A 16,692-nucleotide genomic window follows, 5' to 3' on the forward strand; every position below is an offset into this window, starting at 1 on the left:
AGGAGGAATTATTTCCATTTCTGTGAGCCGTTGCAAACTCCAAAGTCTGATCTCTGATAGTCAGTTGAGGGGGGAGGGGATGAAAGCCAATAACAGCGAGTGACCTGAAGGACTATGATGGGAATTCCCAGTGTAACCGGCCAATCAGAAGTCTGTCTTTGTATAACTTTCATCTAAGGGACATGTCTGGATCCCTCACATAGAAGATTTATACCAGAATCCTGCAGAATATTATTTCATTTATAGGATAATTCTCACCTCAGTTGCTGCAGAATACATCCAGGATGTCTGAGCCCCTCACATAGAAGTTTTATTCCAGAGTCTTCCAGTTTAATGTTATATGCTAAATTCAGTTTGGTGAGGGATTGATTATCGATAAGAATGGATCGGAGATCATCACAGTCAGAGGAAGTCATACCACAATCATAGAATCTGCAGAGACAAATCCAGACACATGATATTATATTATAAGATGAATATGAGGAATTATTCCCATTTAGTGAAAAGTAACATAACATCACTAGAGTGGAATATCAGGATATACAGAATGTTATACAGAGGAAAGATCTTGTTATTAGGGAATAGGGATGAGCTTCGAGCTCGAGTCAAACTCATGCTCGACTCGAACATCGGCTGTTCGCCAGTTCTCCGAACAGCAAACAATTTGGGGTGTTCGCGGCAAATTCGAGAGCCGCGGAACACCCTTTAAAAGTCTATGGGAGAAATCAAAAGTGCTAATTTTAAAGGCTTATATGCATGGTATTGTCATAAAAAGTGTTTGGGGACCTGGGTCCTGCCCCAGGGGACATGGATCAATGCAAAAAAAAGTTTTAAAAACAGCCGCTTTTTCGGGAGCAGTGATTTTAATAATGCTTAAAGTGAAACAATAAAAGTGTAATATTCCTTTAAATTTCGTAGCTGGGGGGTGTCTATAGTATGCCTGTAGAGGGGCGCATGTTTCCCGTGTTTACAATAGTCTGACAGCAAAATTACATTTCAAAGGAAAAAAAGTCATTTAAAACTACTCGCGGCTATTAATGCACTGCCGGTCCGACAATACACATAAAAGTTCATTGATAAAAACGGCATGGGAATTCCCCACAGGGGAACCCCGAACCAAAATTAAAAAAAAAAAATGACTGGGGGTCCTCCTAAATTCCATACCAGGCCCTTCAGGTCTGGTATGGATATTAAGGGGAACCCCATCCAAAATTAAAAAAAAATGACGTGGGGTCCCCCCAAAAATCCATACCAGACCCTTTTCCCGCAGGAAAAGAGGGGGGATGAGAGAGCGCCCCCCCTCCTGAACCGTACCAGGCCACTTGCCCTCAACATTGGGAGGGTGCTTTGGGGTAGCCCCCCAAAACACCTTGTCCCCATGTTGATGGGGAGAAGGGCCTCATCCCTACAACCCTTGCCCAGTGGTTGTGGGGGTCTGCAGGCAGGGGGCTTATCGGAATCTGGAAGCCCCTTTAACAAGGGGACCCCCAGATCCCGGCCCTCCCCCCTGTGTGAAATGGTAAGGGGGTACTGTACCCCTACCATTTCACAAAAAAAGTGTAAAAAATGTTAAAAATGACAAGAGACCGTTTTTGACAATTCCTTTATTTAAATGCTTCTTCTTTCTTCTATTTTCTAACTTCTTTCTTCTATCTTTTATCTTCTTTCTTCTTTCTTCTATCTTTTATCTTCTATCTTCTATCTTCCTTCGGTTTCTTCCTCCATCTTCTTCTTCTTCTGGTTCTTCTGGTTCTTCCTCCAGTGTTCTCATCTGACATCTTCCTCCGCAGCGTCTTCTTCTCTTCTTATCGGCCGCTCCGCATCCACCAGGATGGGAGGCTCCCGCTGTGTGACGCTTCTCCTCTAATGACGGTTTTTAAATAACGACCCCGCCCCCTCTGACATCACGGGGAATGCCACAGGGAAGTCTCCATCAAGTCCCTGTGCGTCAGAGGGGGGCAGGTCACCGGGTGGCCCCACCCTCTGTTATTTAAGAACCGTCAGTTGAGGAGAAGCGTTACACAGCGGGAGCCTCCCATCATGGTGGATGGGGAGCGGCCCAAGAAGAAGAGAAGAAGGCGCCACGGAGGAAGATGTCAGACGAGAACCAGAAGAACCAGAAGAAGAAGATGGAGGAAGAAACCGAAGAAAGATAGAAAATAGAAGATAGGAGAAAGAAGAAGCATTTAAATAAAGGAATTGTCAAAAACTGTCTCTTCTCATTTAAATATTTTTGACACTTTTTTTGTGAAATGGTAGGGGTACTTTTGTACCCCCTTACCATTTCACACAGGGGGGAGAGCTGGGATCTGGGGGTCCCCTTGTTAAAGGGGGCTTCCAGATTCCGATAAGCCCCCCGCCCGCAGACCCCCACAACCACCGGGCAAGGGTTGTGGGGATGAGGCCCTTGTCCCCATCAACATGGGACTAGGTGTTTTGGGGGGCTACCCAAAGCACCCTCCCAATGTTGATGGAATGTGGCCTGGTACGGTTCAGGAGGGGGGGCGCTCTCTCGTCCCCCCCTCTTTTCCTGCGGCCTGCCAGGTTGCGTGCTCAGATAAGGGTCTGGTATGGATTTTTGGGGAGACCCACGCCATTTTTAAAAAAAAATTTGGCGCAGGGTTCCCCTTAAAATCCATACCAGACCTGAAGGGGCAGGACCCAGGTCAGGTCCCCAAACACTTTTTATGACAATAACTTGCATATAAGCCTTTAAAATTAGCAATTTTGATTATTCATGTTCGTGTCCCATAGACTTTAACGGTGTTTGCGTGTTCTAACAAATGTTTTGCCTGTTCGCATGTTCTGGTGCGAACCGACTCATCCCTATTAGGGAAGCTGTTGTAGTACTTATGTCTACACAGTATAAAGAGGGGGCGCTGTGACATCTCAGTCACCCCCTTATGTACCCAGTTATTAAGCAGGACCTCACACAGTGTCTCATACAGTGACTTCTGAAATTGATAGATAAAGGAAAGGATCTGGGGGTTTATGAAATAAAACAGCAGAATTTCTGATGGTGGATACCCCAGTGACCCCAATATTCCATCACCTTCATAAAGTCCACAAATCAGTAGTTCCCATTGAAGATCACCGGATTGTGGCAGGAATAGGATCCCTTATAGGGAAAGTACTATATTGGGGATATTCCACATTTACAATGGGATTCTACATTCACATGGGGGACACTTCACATTAAAGCACTTTATTCTTCCATCCCCCATTCTTTAGTGTTTCCAGCAATCAGATATCATCTCCATAGATATAGATCATAGACTAGGATGTTACAGGAATTATTACAGAGGATGTAAAGGATGAAGGTTTTTTTACCTTAACCACTTCAGCCCCGGAAGGATTTACCCCCTTAATGACCAGAGAACTTTTTACAATTTGACACTGCGCTGCTTTATCTGGTAATTGTGGTAATTGTGCGGTCATGCAATGCTGTACACAAACAACATTTGCGTCCTTTTTTTCCTACAAACAGAGCTTTCTTTTGGTGATATTTGATCACCTCTGAGTTTTTTGGGGTTTTTTTTAGATATAAATGAATGAACATCAAACATTTTAAAAAACAATAATATTTTCTACTTTATGTTGTAAAAAAATCCAATAAACTTAATTTTAGTTATACATTTAGGCCAAAATGTATTCAGCCACATGTCTTGGGTAAAAAAAAAATTCAATAAGCGTATATTTATTGGTTTGTTTATTTAAATTTATAGCGTCTAAAAACTTTTGTACATTTACTGGAATTTATGCAGCTTTTAGTTTATAACTGCCATCTCATTTCTTGAGGTGCTAAAAAGACAAGCCCGTAGCAAAAAAAAAAAAATAGGGCTTTATAATAGGGAAAACAGTGCATAACTTTCAACAAAGGGTTAATTACAGGAAGTAAAGAGGGGAAGGCTATTAAGATTAGCTGGGAGTTTCAGGAAGGTGGGGACTGCTATGAGGGGGGACATGCAGAGCAGACACAGCAGCAGACTTCTGTTGGGACTTGGAACTGAAGAAGAAGGAAGTTTGTGTCCTCTGCCTGTATTCCACTGCCATGAGTGACTTGGATAGTCTGATCAGCAGGTCTCTTCCATGCTCGGTGGGGAGACCTCAGCTGCAGGGGACAGGACATCCCAGCCATGGCTGGTTAAAGAACATCATGGGCCTGGTGCTGAGGATTTTGGTGGGCTTTTTATATATAAAAAAATGCAAGCAATTTTTTGTTATAACAAATTAAATTAAATAGAGAGAGGGAGGATGAGAGAGATAGAGAGAAAGGGGATGAGAGAGGGGTGAGGGGTAAGGGAGGGAGGATGAGAGAGAGAGGATGCTCATGAGCATGCATGGGAGTGACAGCAATGCAGCCCGGCCAAGGCAAGTGACCGAAGGCACAGAACCCGGAAGGAAGACCGGGTGAAGATGGAAGCGCCTGGGACCCGCCGGATTAATCACAGCGCAGTGCTGGAGGGCTCAGTCTGACAGGTAAGTGTACCCTAATGTGCTAATATGCTGTGCATACTAGTACATCATAGCATAACCTACCTCAGGGCCTCTAAAAAGTAGTAATGTTAGCAAAATTTACTACCGCTTTAATATCACAGGATCCCAGGAGCCTCTCATGGGGCCCCCTACTGACCCGGTGGCCCTTGGGCAGTGCCCAAGTGCATAGTTGCCAACATTTCAAAAATATTTTCAGGGACACTTTTTTTTACCAGTGGTATATTTAGAGTAGCTGACAACCCCCTATGTTCCTCTATACATCACAATAGTAATCACAAAATTAAATGAGTACTAATAATGGGCAGAACAAATGCTGAGGACTGAGAAGATTTTCTTTGGTTGAACTAACAAAAGTGTGCCCATTCTAGAGCTGGTAATATTGAGGATATTCAATATAGTTTTAAAGAAATGTTTTTGTGGGTAAGAGGCATAGGGGAGGAGTATGGATTCTATAAAAGTGGGAATGTGCAAGTGAGGGAGAAGAATGTGAAGGGTATGACAGTGGGCACTAGGTACAGGAGCGGAGTGTGGAGGGTATAACAGTGGGCACTATGCACAGGAGATGAGTGTGGAGGGTATAATAATGGGCAGTATTTACAGGGGAGAAGCGTGGAGGGTATGACAGTGTGCAGTATGTACAGGAGAGGGGTGTAGAGGGTATAATAATGGGCAGTATTTACAGGGGAGAAGCGTGGAGGGTATGACAGTGTGCAGTATGTACAGGAGAGGGGTGTAGAGGGTATGCCAGTTGGCAGTATGTACAGGAGAGGAGTGTGGAGAGAAAGACAGTTGGCAGTATGTACAGGAGAGGCGTGCGGAGGGCATTATGGGTGCATTATGTACAGGAGAGGAGTGTGGAGGATATGCCAGTGGGCAGTATGTACAGGAGAGGAGTGTGGAGGGTATGCTGGGGGCAGTATGTACAAGAGAGGAGTGTGGAAGGTATTATGGGGCAGTATGTACAGAAGAGGCCTGTGGAGAGAAAGAGAGTTGGCAGTATTTACAGGAAAGGAGTGTGGAGGGTATGACAGTGGACAATGTGTACAGGAGAGGAGTGTGGTGGGTATGACAGTGGGCGGTATGTACAGGAGAGGAGTGTGGTGGGTATGACAGTGGGCGGTATGTACAGGAGAGGAGTGTGGTGGGTAGGGATGAGCCGAACACCCCCCTGTTCGGTTCGCACCAGAACATGCGAACAGGAAAAAAGTTCGTTCGAACATGCGAACACCGTTAAAGTCTATGGGACACGAACATGAATAATCAAAAGTGCTAATTTTAAAGGCTTATATGAAAGTTATTGTCATAAAAAGTGTTTGGGGACCTGGGTCCTGCCCCAGGGGACATGGATCAATGCAAAAAAAAGTTTTAAAAACGGCCGTTTTTTCAGGAGCAGTGATTTTAATAATGCTTAAAGTCAAACAATAAAAGTGTAATATCCCTTTAAATTTCGTAGCTGGGGGGTGTCTATAGTATGCCTGTAAAGGGGCGCATGTTTCCTGTGTTTAGAACAGTCTGACAGCAAAATGACATTTTGAAGGAAAAAACTCATTTAAAACTACTCGCGGCTATTGCATTGCCGACAATACACATAGAAGTTCATTGATAAAAACGGCATGGGAATTCCCCAAAGGGGAACCCCGAACCAAAATTAAAAAAAAAAAATGACGTGGGAGTCCTCCTAAATTCCATACCAGGCCCTTCAGGTCTGGTATGGATATTAAGGGGAACCCCGGCCAAAATTTAAAAAAAAAAATGACGTGGGGTTCCCCCTAAATTCCTTACCAGACCCTTCAGGTCTGGTATGGATTTTAAGGGGAACCCCGCGCCAAAAAAAAAAAAAAAAAACGGTGTGGGGTCCCCCCAAAAATCCATACCAGACCCTTATCCGAGCACGCAACCTGGCAGGCCGCAGGAAAAGAGGGGGGGACGAGAGTGCGGCCCCCCCTCCCTCCTGAACCGTACCAGGCCACATGCCCTCAACATTGGGAGGGTGCTTTGGGGTAGCCCCCCAAAACACCTTGTCCCCATGTTGATGAGGACAAGGGCCTCATCCCCACAACCCTGGCAGGTGGTTGTGGGGGTCTGCGGGCGGGGACTTATCGGAATCTGGAAGCCCCCTTTAACAAGGTGACCCCCAGATCCCGGCCCCCCCCTGTGTGAAATGGTAAGGGGGTACATAAGTACCCCTACCATTTCACGAAGAAAGTGTCAAAAATGTTAAAAATGACAAGAGACAGTTTTTGACAATTCCTTTATTTAAATGCTTCTTCTTTCTTCTATCTTCCTTCATCTTCTGGTTCTTCTGGCTCTTCTGGTTCTTCCTCCAGCGTTCTCGTCCAGCATCTCCTCCGCGGCGTCTTCTGTCTTCTTCTCCTCGGGCCGCTCCGCACCCATGGCATGGGGGGGAGGCTCCCGCTCTTCTCTTCTTCTTTTCTTCTCTTCTTCTCTTCTTCATTTTCTTCTCCGGGCCGCTCCGCAATCCATGCTGGCATGGAGGGAGGCTCCCGCTGTGTGACGGCGCTCCTCGTCTGACAGTTCTTAAATAACGGGGGGCGGGGCCACCCGGTGACCCCGCCCCCCTCTGACGCACGGTGACTTGACGGGACTTCCCTGTGGCATTCCCCGTGACGTCACAGGGAAGTCCCGTCAAGTCACCGTGCGTCAGAGGGGGGCGGGGTCACCGGGTGCCCCCCCCCCCCCCCCGTTATTTAAGAACTGTCAGACGAGGAGCGCCGTCACACAGCGGGAGCCTCCCTCCATGCCAGCATGGATTGCGGAGCGGCCCGGAGAAGAAAAGAAGAAAAGAAGAAGAGAAGAAAAGAAGAAGAGAAGAGCGGGAGCCTCCCCCCCATGCCATGGGTGCGGAGCGGCCCGAGGAGAAGAGGATAGAAGACGCCGCGGAGGAGATGCTGGACGAGAACGCCGGAGGAAGAACCAGAAGAGCCAGAAGAACCAGAAGAACCAGAAGATGAAGGAAGATAGAAGAAAGAAGAAGCATTTAAATAAAGGAATTGTCAAAAACTGTCTCTTGTCATTTTTAACATTTTTGACACTTTTTTCGTGAAATCATTTCACACAGGGGGGGGTCCGGGATCTGGGGGTCACCTTGTTAAAGGGGGCTTCCAGATTCCGATAAGCCCTCCGCCCGCAGACCCCCACAACCACCGGCCAGGGTTGTGGGGATGAGGCCCTTGTCCTCATCAACATGGGGACAAGGTGTTTTGGGGGGCTACCCCAAAGCACCCTCCCAATGTTGAGGGCATGTGGCCTGGTACGGTTCAGGAGGGAGGGGGGGCGCTCTCTCGTCCCCCCCTCTTTTCCTGCGGCCTGCCAGGTTGCGTGCTCGGATAAGGGTCTGGTATGGATTTTTGGGGGGACCCCACGCCATTTTTTTTTTTTTTTTTGGCGCGGGGTTCCCCTTAAAATCCATACCAGACCTGAAGGGTCTGGTATGGAATTTAGGGGGAACCCCACGTCATTTTTTTTTTTAAATTTTGGCCGGGGTTCCCCTTAATATCCATACCAGACCTGAAGGGCCTGGTATGGAATTTAGGGGGACTCCCACGTCATTTTTTTTTTTTAATTTTGGTTCGGGGTTCCCCTTTGGGGAATTCCCATGCCGTTTTTATCAATGAACTTCTATGTGTATTGTCGGCAATGCAATAGCCGCGAGTAGTTTTAAATGAGTTTTTTCCTTCAAAATGTCATTTTGCTGTCAGACTGTTCTAAACACAGGAAACATGCGCCCCTTTACAGGCACACTATAGACACCCCCCAGGTACGAAATTTAAAGGGATATTACACTTTTATTGTTTGACTTTAAGCATTATTAAAATCACTGCTCCTGAAAAAACGGCCGTTTTTAAAACTTTTTTTTGCATTGATCCATGTCCCCTGGGGCAGGACCCAGGTCCCCAAACACTTTTTATGACAATAACTTGCATATTAGCCTTTAAAATTAGCACTTTTGATTTCTCCCATAGACTTTTAAAGGGTGTTCCGCGGCATTCGAATTTGCCGCGAACACCCCAAATTGTTCGCTGTTCGGTGAACTTGCGAACAGCCAATGTTCGAGTCGAACATGAGTTCGACTCGAACTCGAAACTCATCCCTAGTGGTGGGTATGACCATGGGAGGTATGTACATGTCAGAGCTATTGAGGTTAAAAGAATTAATATGAGGCCTAATCATATTATTTTACATATGTTTTTGTGGACATGAGAGAAGTCATTTTGTGATGGTTCTGGGGAGGTTAAACTAATTTTATGGCTGATGAATAGACACTGTTACTAGAGTTTTTTTTTCTCTTAAAGGATCCAGTGCACATTCTCTCAAGTTATACATTTTGAGGAGTCTTAGTCAAATTGACAACCAAATCAGATAAGGCATCTGCCAAAGGAATGTTTGTTAGAAAAGAGAATGTGACTCAGGTTTCAAGATGAACAGAAAGATGTATACTGTAGTTATTTTTTTCCTGTTTTCATGACTATCTAAAGGATATAGGTTCATTTAAAACTATATTATGACCCATAAATTGTACATTGCAAATATATAAATTAGCCATAAACTCCTTTTATATATTACATTATAATAGGGCAAGTATATGCATAATTAATTAAACAATGTTACCTATTTTGGTTTATATTTTTTTTTATATATTTTCCAAAATATATTCATAATATGTTGTTTGGATATATTCATAAAAATGTACTGTTATATCTATAATAACATAAGCAGAGCATGCTTATAATACTATGAATATTTATTTTTTTTAGGAATTTTAAATGTGAGATTACGTATAATGGTTATTGTATGTACAGCCACACATGATCTCACCTTCCAGATATGTGAGGGGGAAAGGTAATTGTGTGGATTAGACATTCTTAGAAGACATATATCAAATGGACAGATGCAAAGTCTACCAAGTTTGACACATAAGAGACAGTTCTTGATATTTTATGGTTTCTTTAAAACCAAAAGTTATTCGGGAATTACATTTGGTATGTTAAGCAAAACATTCGATATTGCCCATATAGATTTTGGGCAGGAAATGACGTGTGTTTGACGTCACTCCTGATGCGAAAGGCATTTCCACACCCGTTGGGGGGGAATATAGAGTATATACAACGGAGAGCTGAAAGGAAGGAGAACAGAGAAATGTAGGAATGGTAGAAATCTCTTTTGGGGGATACACAGCTGATATCTCTCAAAATAAAAGTTTCTTAGATCTCCGGTAAAGTATTAATTTTCTGTTTTATCTTTTGGTATTGAATTATTTAGCATACACATTACTAAACCATTTCAACTTTGTAGCATAGTGTTGAAATTGTTTTAGTTCTAACTGCAGTACGAAATAATTCTGTTTCAAATATAGAGAAATACACATTGTTGTATATCTCAACAAAAACTGACTTTATCAATGGTTTTGTTATGATATATGTTTAAACATAAAATTCATTAGAGAATTATCTTTACCATAAAAAAGTATTGGTTAAATTACCAAACTCTGTGCACAGTATAACATTTTGTCCGTGCATTTTTAAAGTGTAAGCTTGAAGGTCTATTTGTTTGAGAAGAGATCACATGTGTTGAATCAACACCTAGTTTGTTTTCATAGTCGGTAAAGCCACAGAAAGCTATTTACAAAGCCGTCAAGAAGTGTTAAGACATGGTATTTTGTAACAAGAGCTTGTGGTAAAATTTCTCATCATTTGTATCACCAATCCAATATATTTGATATTTGAATTTATATTTTTTATTTGTATCATCACCAGATATATCTGATATTATTTTGCACTGAATTTTAGTTAATATATATATATATATATATATATATATATATATATATATATATATATATATATATTAGCACATCACTGTATTCATTATTTTTTGCTGTTTATTTACCTTGTAATTAGGTCTTTATAATGTAACTTCCGGTTTCAATGTCTCGCGGGAGTAGGCGTGTTTATTCTTTATTCCCTGCTGCACACTGTATCCTGGGAGGGCAACGCACTGTCTCCTGGGAGCTAAGTTCCTGCATTCCCAGGAGTCAGTGTGGATCACCACCGTGAAATCTCGGGAGATTTCAAAACCGGAAGTGATGTGTGATGCGGGTCTGTTTCTGGAACAGAACACCTGGAAGTTTACGGTGTCCCACGCCGTTAACACTGAGCATGCACGGGAATGAGTGCTGAATGCTAGTAGGTCAGCATTCACCGCATCCAGGAAGTAAGATGGAACTGGCTGTCTGCAAATTTTAAATGTTTGTTTTTTTATTAGAAACCGGACATCGGGGGACATAATTCACCATACAAGTGAGTGTTACATTACTAGTATGTCAGTGTCTGCATGGTAGAAAAAAAAAAAGATTGGTCAGTGAACCTCCGCTTTAAAGTTTGAAACAAGGAATATAATTGTGCAAATTATATATATTTTATAGGCATTTTAAAAAATATATATATTTTATTTGTATTTTTTTGGATATTGCCTTTGTTAGTTAGCAATATTGAAAAACGACTGATACTGAAGATATTTCTAATGTAGCCAGACCTGCTGATGCAGAAAATGAAATTAGTCTCAGTTAATAGCTGAGGCTCAGTTTAAAAAGACTTAGGGACAAATTGAGTCTCCAAAAAGTAGTCATGCTGGAGTTGTTAATAACTCCGGTCCTCCCAATCAAAGGAAAGCTAGACCCAATCCAGATGATAAAAAGATACCAGCTGTTCCTGAAAACTCAATTAAAAAGAAACAGTTTGTAAAAAGGTGGTTTACTCATTATGGGAAAAATCTGACAAATTATTACAGAGATAAACAGCCTGACCAAAAAAAAAGTTCAAAGTGGTTCTAAATCAGATGGGTCTGAAATGCTTCAAGCTTCTGATTTCCAAAATCCACCCACAAGGGTTCATTGGAAAAATAGAAGTAGTTTACATGACAGGTTGAATCAGATGCAATCTCAGTTGGGGGTATTGACAGAACAAATGGAAAAATTATCAGTCACAGCTCTGGTACTTTGGTATCAATCACCTGTATAAAGTTGTGTGTTCTTCACATAAAGTGTATTAATACCAATTTATATACATGAAAATAAGTTCAAATGGGAGCACTGGAGATTTGGCACCAATTAAATTAATAATGTATTAGTTTTCAACAAATACTTACAGCACTGGGTTTGTGGTATTACCAGCCAGTCACAGCATTGGTGCTTTGGTATCAATTACCTGTATAAAGTTGTTTGTTTTTTGCATAAACTGCATGAATACCAATTCATGATTGGTCACTGAATGAAGAGAATACGGAGTCCTGTGCATCTTCAGGTCTGTTTCAGTTCCAAATTGAGCCCAAAATTTGGGCTGAAATTGGACCTAAAACAGTGAATGGAGACGCACTGGACCCCCTGCTGTGAGCCGCTGTGAACTCCAGTGTGAACCCAGCCAAAGTCTGATCTCTGATAGTCAGTGGAGGGGGAGGGGATGAAAGCCAATAACAGCGATTGACCTGAAGGACTATGATGGGAACTCCCAGTGTAACCGGCCAATCAGAAGTCGGTCTTTGTATAACTTTCATCTAGGTGACATGTCTGGATCCCTCACATAGAAGATTTATACCAGAATCCCGCAGAATATTATATCATTTATAGGATAATTCTCACTTCAGCGTCTGCAGAGTACAGCCAGGATGTCTGAGTGTCTCACATAGAAATTTTATTTTAGATTCTTGCAGATTATTCCATGATAAATCCAGTCTGGTGAGGGATCGATTATTGATAAGAATGGATCGGAGATCATCCCAGCAGGAGGAAGTCATATCACAACCATGCAACCTGCAGAGACAAATCCAGACACATGATATTATATTATAAGATGAATATGAGGAATTATTCCCAGTTAGTAAAATGTAACATAACATCACTAGAGCGGAATATCAGGATATACAGAATGTTATACAGAGGAAAGATCTTGTTATTAGGGAAGCTGAAAAAGGTAAAGCTGTTGTAGTACTTTTTTTCTTTTTTCTTTTACTTATGATGTTTATTAAGATTTTACAGTTTACAGGTATAGAAACAACATTTTCAGAAGTATACATTGGTAACAGAAAGGTTACAAGGGTTGTAATCAAGATGTAAATATAGTGCGTTACAGTTAGCAAATGCAGAAAGATGCAAGATATTTGCAACCGGTGGTCGTGGCTAAATGACCATAGGCTATACAGAACAAGGAACAAGTAACAGATAATAGGTAGGCTATCGAGTAATGCTCTCGAATTTGTCAGTACTGGGGTTTGGGGGAGCATCATGTAGTTCTGTAATTGCAAAGTATATATTTTTTCTTTAAGTGAGTGGGGTGCTTCTTGTATCGGCTATCCAGGTCTCCCATTGATGGAGGAACTTGGAGATGGTGACTGTTGTAGTACTTATGTCTACGCAGTATAAAGAGGGGGCGCTGTGACAGCTCAGTCACCCCCTTATGCACCCGGTTATTAAGCAGGACCTCACACAGTGTCTCATACAGGGGCTTCTGAAATTGATAGGTAAAGGAAAGGATCTGGGGGGGTTATGAAATAAAAGAGCAGAATTTCTGATGGTGGATACCCCAGTGACCCCAATATTCCATCACCTTCCTAAAGTCCACAAATCGGGAGTTCCCATTGAAGATCAACGGATTGTGGCAGGAATAGGATCCCTTATAGAGAATGTAGGGGGGAGGGGTGGATATACATTTCCAGCCTTTAGTGCTGAGACTTCTGGGATACATTAGAGATGTAAGTACTATATTGGTGGATATTCCACATTTACAATGGGATTCTACATTAACATGGGGGACACTTCACATTAAAGCGCTTTATTCTTCCATCCCCCATTCTTTAGTGTCTCCAGCAATCAGATATCATCTCCATAGATATAGATCATATACTAGGATATTACAGGAATTATTAGAGGATGTAAAGGATGAAGGTGTAGTCTGTGGTTATGAAGGTGTACGTAGAAATCCTTCCACCAATAATGATCACCGCGTGAGGGGGTCGCCCCCCGTGAGATTGCACTCACCACAATTTTAGTAATCACAAGCCTTTGGATAATAATCTTTAAACTTGCCGTCTCCTTAGTTCAACCACCAGGTGGTGCAAGACCCTCTCGGTAAGTATAACATGGGGAGAAAATGAAATGCCATATAGTGTAATATTGCTTAAGGATGTTTATTGAATAATACACAAAAACAGATTCCCCCTTTTTAAAATATGCGTACCAGATACAATAGGTTAAAAGAGCATGAAAAAGTGCACTGTGCCTGTGTTATTCGTCCCCCGGGAGGTGTTCCGGACTGCGCGCTGTATACAGCTAGTGTCGTAATCTACCGGAAGTGACGTGTGCGTTCCACGGAAGGTAACCAGGAAGCGAAAAACACTAGCTGTATACAGCGCGCAGTCCGGAACACCTCCCGGGGGACGAATAACACAGGCACAGTGCACTTTTTCATGCTCTTTTCAGAGACTTGGCTCGCATAATTTATGATTTTAGTCTTATTGTTTAATTACATGTTCAATTTTTAAAGTAGCTGCTTGAACCTGCTGCAGTTGATTACAGAGTAATTCCAAGGCGCGGATTGATGTGAGGCAGAGGCGGTTTAAATTGTCCACATATTTTACAATTTTGTAAAGGATGAAGGTTTTGTACCTTAACCACTTCAGCCTCAGAAGGATTTACCCCCTTAATGACCAGAGCACTTTTTACAATTTGGCACTGTGCTGCTTTATGCGGTAATTGTGCGGTCATAAATCGACGCAAATGCCTTTGGTAAAAAAATTCAATAAGCGTATATTTATTGGTTTGCGCAAAAGTTATAGCGTCTGTATATTTTCTGGAATTTACGAAGCTTTTAGTTTATGACTGCCTTTTTTGTCACAAGTGACTGAAAAATGACCAAAAAAATATATTTTTACACAAAGTTGTCACTAAATGATATATTGCTCACACATGACATGTGTATATGTGGAATACATTCTGCTGCTTCTCCTGAGTACGGGGATACCACATGTGTGAGACTTTTTGGCAGTCTAGCCGCATACAGGACCCCGAAAACCAATCACCGCCTTCAGGATTTCTAAGGGCGTAAATTGTTGATTTTACTACCGATCACAGTTTCCGAGGCCATGAAATGCCAAGATGGCACAAACCCTCCCCCCTCCCCAAATGACCCCATTTTGGAAAGTAGACACCCCAAGCTGGCATGTTGAGTATTTTGCAGATCTCGCTTTTTGTCACAAAGTTTTAAAAATTAAAAAAAAAATCCTTTTCTCTCTTCATTTCCCAAAATAAATGAGATCTGCTAAATACTCACCATGCCCCTTAGCAAATAGCTTGGGGTGTCTACTTTCCAAAATGGGTTATTTAGGGGGGTTTTGCTATCTTGACATTTCAGGGCCTCCGAAACTGTGATAGGTAGTGAGGAGTAATGATGTATACGCTTTATGTTATACTTCAAGTTCAATAATTATGCTTAGTTCCTTATGTATGTTAGAAACAATTAACAGTTTTAGTCGTGTGATCTGGGGGTGGGGAGCTGTGGTTGTTGTAAGATGGATGCTGCTGAATAAACACCAGGCTCCTGTTAAAGCCCCTTGCTGTCTGCCTATATTTTGTGTTAAAACATCACATGGTACCAGAAGTCAGGTCAGAAGAGTCATGGCAGCAAACAGCAATACAAAGAACATTCCTTTCTTGGATTTGCAATCAGGAAGGTATCTGAAAATTGGTCACAATGGAGGGAGCTGATAGAACTTGTGTTTGCAGGACCAGATGCAGACAAATTGACCGATCAGCAGAAAGCAGCTCATATTCTGAAATGTGTGGGACAAAAAGGATGCAATGTGTGCCGAGCCTGGCGAGCAAGTGGGGAGATCACAAAAGGACAAAAAGAAAACAGAGGTACTGTTTGCAAAGTTTGAAACATACTGAAACCCAAGGAGAAACTCCACAGTGCAAAGGAAACTGTTTTATGAGAAGAACCAGTGTGGAGGCGAGTCTGTGGATGAATGGGTGACACAGCTGTGCTTGTTTGCCAAATACTGTGCTTTCTATGATGCCGGAGATATGATAAAAGACCGCATTCTGATGGGCAGTACGTTTAAGGAAGTTCAGGAAAAGCTGTTGCAGGAAGAGGACTTAAATCTTGAGAAAGCCATAAGGATTGCCAGAGCATATGAAATGTCAAGAAAGGACATGCAGGTACTGGAAGGAACACAGCTCCAGATTAATGCTATAGAAAATCACTGCAGCAGATATGGGCAAGAAAGAGCATACAAAGGAATAAAGGGCACCTATGGCCCTGGGACAAGTAACACACAAGAAGCGTGTGGATATTGTGAAAACATGCACCATAAAAATAGCATCTGTCCTGCAAGGGGGCAGATATGCAACAAATGAAAGAAAAAAGGACATCTTGCCAGGGTGTGTAAACTGTCTTCACAAACGGGAAGGTCAAATACACAGTCTGTACATGCCATAGAGGACAATGATGACAATGCAGGGTCAGACTCAGACTGCACCCCAATATATCTTGCAGCAGTACAGAAAACTCATCAGTCTGCAGATGAAGCAAATGTAACATTACAGATAGGGGCTAACAAAACTCCATTCACATTCAAAATAGATACAGGAGCCCAGGTAAATTGTGTGCCAAGCCACATATACCTGGAATACCTCAGTAATGAATCCCCCTTAGAGACTCAAGGCCTACCAAAAACTAATGGGATATGGGGGTGAAAAGTTGAAAGTAATGGGTGGCTGTCATGCAAAATGTTCTTACAAGGGATCTGAAAAGGTTTTACAATTGTTTGTGACAGAAACACAAGCCCCAGCCGTGCTAGGTCTCAGAACAAGTAAAGAGATTGGACTTGTGAATATCATAATGATTGTGGATGGTGGGTACAGAGGTCTGACAGAGGCTGACATTAATTGTGAGTACTGTGATCTATTCAAGGGCCTGAGGTGCCTCCCCGGTGTAACCCACATATGTATAAAAGAGGGTGCACAGCCTGTCACTCACGCCCCAAGGAGAATACCTTTAACTCTTATGCCCCGTACACACGGTCGGACATTGATCGGACATTCCGACAACAAAATCCTAGGATTTTTTCAGACGGATGTTGGCTCAAACTTGTCTTGCATACACACGGTCACACAAAGTTATCGGA

The 16,692-nt window shown here is 42.5% G+C and overlaps 1 protein-coding gene across 2 annotated transcripts in view; it reads right to left on the reverse strand.

The window, feature by feature from the left end:
• The window catches only part of LOC141133843 (NACHT, LRR and PYD domains-containing protein 3-like), a 185,916-nt gene that overhangs the window by 77,518 nt on the left and 91,706 nt on the right, over positions 1–16,692 (reverse strand). For both annotated transcript variants that reach the window (XM_073623418.1, XM_073623419.1), the window contains exons 7-8: positions 12,152–12,322; positions 259–432 (exon numbers count right to left, since the gene is read on the reverse strand). In XM_073623418.1, coding sequence (XP_073479519.1) covers positions 259–432; positions 12,152–12,322 — 345 coding nt within the window. The remainder of the gene's footprint in view (positions 1–258; positions 433–12,151; positions 12,323–16,692) is intronic.

Source organism: Aquarana catesbeiana, linkage group LG03 (genome assembly GCF_042186555.1).
Source record: "Aquarana catesbeiana isolate 2022-GZ linkage group LG03, ASM4218655v1, whole genome shotgun sequence".
Lineage (NCBI taxonomy): Eukaryota > Metazoa > Chordata > Amphibia > Anura > Ranidae > Aquarana > Aquarana catesbeiana.